This window comes from Danio rerio, chromosome 8, assembly GCF_049306965.1.
Source record: "Danio rerio strain Tuebingen ecotype United States chromosome 8, GRCz12tu, whole genome shotgun sequence".
NCBI classification, from domain to species: Eukaryota; Metazoa; Chordata; class Actinopteri; order Cypriniformes; family Danionidae; genus Danio; species Danio rerio.
Window position 1 is genome coordinate 43,282,047 of NC_133183.1, and position 7,960 is coordinate 43,290,006.

Below are 7,960 nucleotides of genomic sequence, written 5' to 3' on the forward strand. Positions count from 1 at the left end.
ATAGATTTCATACTTTGAACAGCTGAACACTTGAATGAATTGTGCAAAAGTAATTCATTAAAAGTCACTGTTTAATATGCAGTTGTAGTTTCTAGTTGATATGTGATTAAAGTCACTAAATGGTTGTTTTTGCTGTATTTATTTATTTATTTATTTAAGTAATATTTTATATAGTTATACCATTGTAGTTATTATTATAGGAATATAGTTACATGTTATAGAAGAGCAGGATATACTATAAAAGCAGGAAACTACTTAGCAACACTTGACACTTGTATGTGTAGTCACTGATTGGCCAATCAAAAATCTGTATTCGTAAACAAAAAGCACTAACACTATTCTACTGGCATTTAGTGTGAGCGAAAATGTTGCCGCTAAAGTACTTTACATGTCTCATGTTGACAGTGTCTTTATTTACTGGAGCAGAAAGTGGTAAGTAAAATTAGAGGTAGTGAGATGATATAATTAAAGATAAGGTATAATATTATTTGAATCATACTACTGCAACTTTTATTAATGAGCCTGTGATCAGGAGATTAATATTGTGCCTAAAAATGTAAAAACTGAAAAAATAAATACTGCAATTTGTTTCTGCATTATATTTCTTCTGTTCATTTCATGACATATTGATCTGACAAGTTTGTTCTACGTCTTTCTTCTTTTTCAGCTAATGTGTATTACACATACCGTTGGTGCAGATGCATCTACAGCTCCCCTGATCTCAGTGATATGGTGTATATTGATAGCAAGTATTTCAATAAATATCTGTTCGCACAGTTCAACAGTACTCTTGGGAGATATGTGGGGTTTAGCGAGTATGGAATAAGAAATGCAGAGTACTGGAACAATGGAACCTTTGTGGAGCAAGAGAGAAACGAAGTGGAGAGATTCTGCAAACATAATGCTCAAATCAGGGACTCAGCTGTCATTAGCAAAGCAGGTAAGCGGCTGTATAATAATTTCCTATATTTACCATTACACCTGTAACTTTTGTTTTTTAGCTTTTATATTATTGTCATGTTCATTAAGTAAAATTATTTAAATGTTTACAATTTGTCATGAACTGTAAGCATTAAATTGACACAAATTAATTAGTGAAGCCAAAGGTTAAGCTCAGCTCAGTGACACGGGCCGGTGGCAGGCATCCAGCCGTGCTGATGTGCAGCGCATATGACTTTTATCCTCCACACATCAAAATATCCTGGCTGAGAGATGGTCAAGTGGTGACCTCAGATGTGACCTCCACTGAGGAGATGGCTGATGGAGACTGGTATTACCAGATCCACTCTGAGCTGGAGTACAGTCCGAAATCTGGAGAAAAGATCTCTTGTGCAGTGGAGCATGCCAGCTCAACTAAGCCCATCATCTATGACTGGGGTAAGATTAAATAATGTTATCATGTTAGAATTACTTGCAAAGTCCTCTTACACTCTCACATACAGCTATTAAATATGGTAATAATGCAAAATGATGTGTGCATCCCACAGATCCATCTTTTTCCGAGTCTGAGAAAAACAAACTTGTCATTGGAGCCTCTGGTCTTGTGCTGGGAATCGTCTTAGCAGCTGCTGGGCTAATTTACTACAAGAAGAAATCAACAGGTCAGTGCAAATAAAAATAAACAAATCTAGAAAGACATTAATCTGGGTACGATCATTAAACAATTAAATAATTTGTCTATTGTTTATTTACTTTGACAGGGAGGATCCTGGTACCTCACTAGTAATATTAGTGAATTGTTAACATGTTTCATTACATTTTAATAATTCAGTCTATGCTCAGCTGTCAAAGTTTTTTCTTATACTGACTCCAAGCAACTCATTCCTGTAGAATTTTCATAATTTGTAGGGTTTCTATTGATGTTTGTTTTTTAAAATATAAAATAAAACAATAACAACTGCACTATTGCATCAAATCTGATACATGTTTTTTTATGAATATATGAAGAATAACATTATATTTGAGCATCTTATACAATTTGATGTAAATTATATCTGAAAACAGAAATAAAATACTGATCTTATTGAGTTATCTTGTATTTGTACACAACATTGAGGAGCTAAGAGGTTAATGTTGAAATGAAACATAAGATTCAAGAATTGTATTATTATATGTTACATAAAGTATACAACATCCTTGTTTTGTGTTTTACTCTTTATTCTTTATCTGAAATTGCTTAATGATTTAATTTGATTAAATTTCTGTTGATGAAGCCGTCACCTCTGTCCCTTGAAGGCCTCAATTAAAGCTTTTATTTTTTTATTACCTCCATAATGCAAGAACATTTTCTTGATTTTCTTCTTGTACACAATTCAGGGCTGCAGGTGATTATAAATCAACAAAGGTGATTAATTGAAATCCTTAATCCTTTACTTGTTAAAATAATTTGACACAAGTAGCAAATAAACAACAAAAACATGCTAAATTATATTTTTAACATAATTCATGACAGCAATTAAGTTAGCTTTTGATTGAATCATTATGATTTAATAACACTGGCATTTTATTTTATTATTTTTTTATAATGTAAAAAAGATAACAGAGTTGACATGATGAAATTATTTGCATTTAAATGTGCCATATAGTGCATTAATTCAATAAGTTAAACTTCTCTGATATTTTGTGTTTTTCATCAGTGATTCTGCTTGTTATCAGCAGGTGTTCGTCATCAATTGTCAATAGCACTTAATTAATCACCACATGCCAAGTTCTTGAATGTATACAATTGAAAGGGGGTGAAAACATAAACTCTGACTGTAAAAACTGACTCTTGATTCAAAGATAATTCAACGAAGGTTTTATTTCTTGGGTGTGAGTTGGTCTCTAACAATTAGCCTCAGAAGGAGGGAAATTCTCTCGTACAAAAACACACTGTAAATAAAAAAAAAGTCTGTGATTTTAACAGTAGTCCACTAGACAGAGTGAATGAACACAAATGACTGAATTCAGACACTGAGGAACACCTACTGCTAACAACCACAATCACTGAAGCAATAAGAAATTGAAAAAAATAAATAAAAATCAACAGCCTAACACCAAACCAACACTGTAAACGATTTCTTGTTAAATTAACAGTAAGTTACTGGCAACAATTATCCAGTAGCTGCTGTATTTCAAAAAACAGTAACATTACTGTAATACTAATTACTTTAGTATTACATTTACTGTAAAATGTAATACATCATTTTACTGTTTTCTTTTTTTACTGTAACACCAATTACAGTAGTGATACACATACTGCAAAACTGAAAACAGTATTTTACTGTAAATTTTTACCATGCAGAACTACGGTATCTTACGTTACTTTCATTATTACTGTATAGTATTTTACAGTTATTAAATGTTATTTTATTGTATTTAATAGTGCTACTTTATAATGAGCAAAAAAAATTCAAAAATTGCACAAATGTTATTTTAAAGAGCCCATATTATGGGTTTTTGAAAATTCCCCTCCATGTAGTGTGTAACGCAGCTCTAAGTGAAGTGAAGTATCCAGCTAAGGCTTAAATCTGTAAGAATACAGTGTTTAAAACGGTTGATTCATCTATAAAAGAGTCGACTCATAGTGCTTCAAACGAGTCGCCTTGATACCGAGTCATTAGGTGTTTCGCCATGACGTACGAACGAAACCAAGTTATTCACGTGCACGCGCAAACCCGGGAGATTTCAAACCTGAGGCCCCGCCCTCTGACGCAGAAACCCAGACACACACACACCCACAAACACACGCACCCACAAACACACGCACACAAACATGCCGGTGTTACGGTTTAACTGGTGACCGTGTTAACTGGTGTCCCTTTCCAGATGTAAGCTATTCACGTTTGCAGATTGGCAGATTCGTCACTTTTTCACAGCAACAAAACATGTCCATACCAAATAAAGATTCTTATTAGTTGGTGTCAGTGTCATTGTGTGCATTATTGATTTAATATCTGTGTAGCAGAACAGTATATAACCAAAATAAATAAAAAAAAATAATTAGAATTTACATGTCTTCAACAGGATTCGAACCCGTGTAGTGAAAAGGTTTAGCACACGTATCAATCAACTTATCTATCTGAGCTACTCAGAACTTCAAACGAAGTGGTCTGTTTTAATATGTTTGTCAATTAAAACATGCCTTGCTGTGGTTGTGGACCCGTGTTAACATGTTTCCATCGATGTTAACATGTTTACATGTTGTTTAGTTACATGTACTCGCGTTAACGTGTTTTTACAAACTCTCCCGCTGATAGAATAGCTCTCTGTGACTAAACGATGCTTCATCAGTCGCTCAAACCATGTTTTTTCTTAGTTCTAGACTCATGTCTACCTGTGCCTTTGGAGTCGTGTTAACTCGTGACCCATGCTCATGTATTGTAAATAAAGATTTTATCCAAAAAATGAATACAATGACGATATTATTATGCAACATATTATGTCTAATATATATAATATATATTAAATATATAATATTATGCAACAAAATATTAATTGAAAATCGCAACATTTCAATGTATGATCTTGGTCACATCTGTATCAAGATACTTATGAACATGAACATGATTTGGCTACATACGATAAAATTACTAAAAGCTCCTAAGGCTACATCATTGCTTGATAGCTCAATTAGATAGCACGTATGTTCCTTTCATGCGTCTCTTTTGTTAGTAGGTTCGAATACACATACGAGTTTTGTTTATGTAGCCTGATTTTTTTAATTCTCTTTAAAATAAAATGGGGGGGACTGCGATTTATAACGTATGCTTATTTAGCGGAACATCGTAGTCATTTAGAGCTATTCTGAGGAAATATCAGCTCGTGTAACTTTGTAGACACAGACTAACAAGAGTCAATGGGACTATTATATTCTGATTGCATAATATTCTAATATTCTGTTGCATAATATTATATATGAAATATATATTATATATATTAGACATAATATGTTGCATAATAATATCGTCATTGTATTAATTTTTTGGATAAAATCTTTATTTACGTTACATGTATGAGCATGGGTCACGAGTTAACACGACTCCAAAGGCACAGGTAGACATGAGTCTAGAACTAAGAAAAAACATGGTTTGAGCAACTGATGAAGCATCATTTAGTCACAGAGAGCTATTTTATCAGCGGGAGAGTTTGTAGAAACACCTTAACGCGAGTACATGTAACTAAACAGCATGTAAACATGTTACATCGATGGAAACATGTTAACATGGGTCCACAACCACAGCAAGGCATGTTAACTGACAAAGATATTAAAACAGACCACTTAATTTGTAGTTCCGAGTAAGTTAGCTCAGTTAGATAAGTTGATTGATACGTGTGCTAAACTTTTTCACTACACGGGTTCGAATCCTGTTGAAGACATGTAAATTCTAATTATTTTTTTAATTTATTTTGGATATATACTGTTCTGCTACACAGATATTAAATCAATAATGCACACAATGACACTGACACCAACTAATAAGAATCTTTATTTGGTATGGACATGTTTTGTTGCTGTGAAAAAGTGACGAATCTGCCAATCTGCAAACGTGAATAGCTTACATCTGGAAAGGGACACCAGTTAACACGGTCACTAGTTAAACCGTCACACCGGTCGATTGAAGTCACACTGCAGATGGATATATTGAGTCTCTACCCAAAGATGAAACCTCAGCATAATAACCAAGCAGTTGGAAACTACTGGAAACTTCTGGAAGCTACATGCGACAAAGAATACTTCATCAGCGTTTGTTAAAGGAAGGATCAGTAAAGAGTAACTTACTGATGGACGTCAGGATGGGTTTCTTCCTACCTTTCTTAAGTGTAAGTACATGAGATTAAAGTTTTTGCTTTGTTTACTCTAGCTTGCAAATGTATTTAGTTTTGATTTGTTACTTGTAACCGAGTGTACTGTATAAGGTTAACTGGCTATATTCTCCTATCGCGTGCAAATTCACATTAAAAACGTGACGCGTGCTGCTTTGTTTATGAGCTCCGTGGTAGAGTTCTGCATTCCCGCGGCTGTCCCCGCGAGATTTCTGCGGCGCGGGAATAAATTTCAGATTAAATCGCGGGAGAGGTCGGTAACGGGTTTAATTTGGGACGGGAGCGGGCTGTTTAGCAATATCACGGATATTGCTATGCGAATGAGAAAGAGAGAGTCTACTTGGTGTTGTGTGTGAGTGCTGGTGCTGTCGCGTATGAGAGAGAGAGAGAGAGAGAGAGCGAGCTTTGTGTGCTTGGTGCTGTGTGTGTGTTTATACAGACAGCTTGGCTGTCTGGACTGTATAGCTGGGTAATTTTTTGTTGTGTTCTCCCCCGCTCTTGCGGGATCGGGCGCGGCGGGCAGAAAACGGGGCGGATTCTCAGGCTAAAACCTGGCGGGTGCGGGTGGAAGCGGGAGCGTTGTCGTCCGGAGGTGTGTGTGTGTTTTTGTGTGTGTGTGGCAGTTAAAATCCACGCCTACACTATCTAGCGTGTATGAACTGTGATTACTTTTTATATTGCTGATTAGCTATTGGGCATTTCATTCTCTGACTGAAGGCAGTCGACCAATCACGACTGACTGTCATCGGTCCAATCAGCGCAGATTAGCTTCGCGCTAAGGAGGGGTTTGGGAACAAATGAATCACTGGACGATTCATACGGGAGTCGCTGGGATAATTAGGTAAAAATAAATGCAGATTATAAGACCATAAAAGTGTTTTTTTTTTTACCTTGCATGCATACTAGACTGTTGTTGGAGACCCTTACACCCAAGATATGACCCTATTTCATGTATAATATGGGCTCTTTAACTGTTGTTTTAACGTTTTAATTTTAACTGTAAATACAAGAAAAATAAAGAAACTGAAACTTTAACTTCACAAAAAAAGTTTACTGTGTAAACCTTACTGAAACAGTAGCAATTATTCAATATAACAAAGCAACAGAACACTAATGAACAATTGATCATTAAAACCAGTCAACAATTAATGCATCAAAAAGTATTACAATTTTAAAAACAGATGAAAATACTGCTACAAGACACGAAATGATGAAGGCCAAATGATGTTGTGGAAAAGGGACAGTGAAAAAGGGCAGGAGCACTTCTGATGATCCTGCAAAAATGACAAGCAAAATCAATCACTGGAGTAAAAACTTAATCATGCCTCAAATTATTTCATTCATTCAGAAACCAAACACCGCACTGCTGTTTTATATATATATAAAACACTGTGTTTTATCGTTTTTGTTGGCAAAATACAGATTGTTGTCTATTTACAATTACACTTACGTTAATGGGGAAAAGATCAGTCAAGTCAACACTAGTCAAGTGTCCACACAGGTAAGTCTCATCTTAACTTAATGTCTGACTCTGTATTGACCTTATTCTAAAATGCGGAAGTGCGCCTGTTTTCGCGATTGTCTTAGAACTTCCGTTTCAGTCGCCTATGGGAGAAATGACAAGGAATAATAAACGGCAAAAAACGGTCAAACTACTTGCTCTACAAACAAATGTTTGCATGACTATAGAGACCAAGTAGAATAATATAACAAGGAAATATCAGTTTGAAACATCAAACAGCAAAACGAGCAGTTTTTAATGTCTAAAAATGAATGGAAGTGAATTAGACCGGAAGTCTGGTGCCAAAAAGATTAAAATGGCAGCGCCCGCTCGTCTGCGGAGAATAAAGTCAATAGCTTGAATATCTGATTCAGGCCCGGCGCCAGGAAGTCAAAACTGAGGGGGCACTTTAAATCCATAGGGGGGCACTAGACCTGGTGACTCATTTTGTCTCTTGTTTCTTTCATTTAGGCTATTTATTCACATTTATTATTACTTTGCATTACTGCCTAAGTTACTGACCTAAGGCAGTAATATAGGCTATGTTTTAATAGTAATAACAATTTGCAGTTTCGCTATTACGAATTTTATTAACAATATTAATGCTTACCGCTTATTAATGCAGACGGATGATGGCTTCAGTGCCAAACGAGT

General features: G+C 35.3%; 1 protein-coding gene across 1 annotated transcript; it reads left to right on the top strand.

Moving 5' to 3' along the window:
* The first annotated feature begins 340 nt into the window (after nt 1–340).
* On the top strand, nt 341–2,137 carry mhc2dgb (major histocompatibility complex class II DGB gene). The gene is given in 5 exon segments (NM_001007206.2): nt 341–432; nt 668–940; nt 1,096–1,377; nt 1,488–1,601; nt 1,701–2,137. Coding segments are annotated over 5 exon segments (759 nt in total). The 5' UTR covers nt 341–365; the 3' UTR covers nt 1,724–2,137.
* The last annotated feature ends 5,823 nt before the right edge of the window (nt 2,138–7,960 follow it).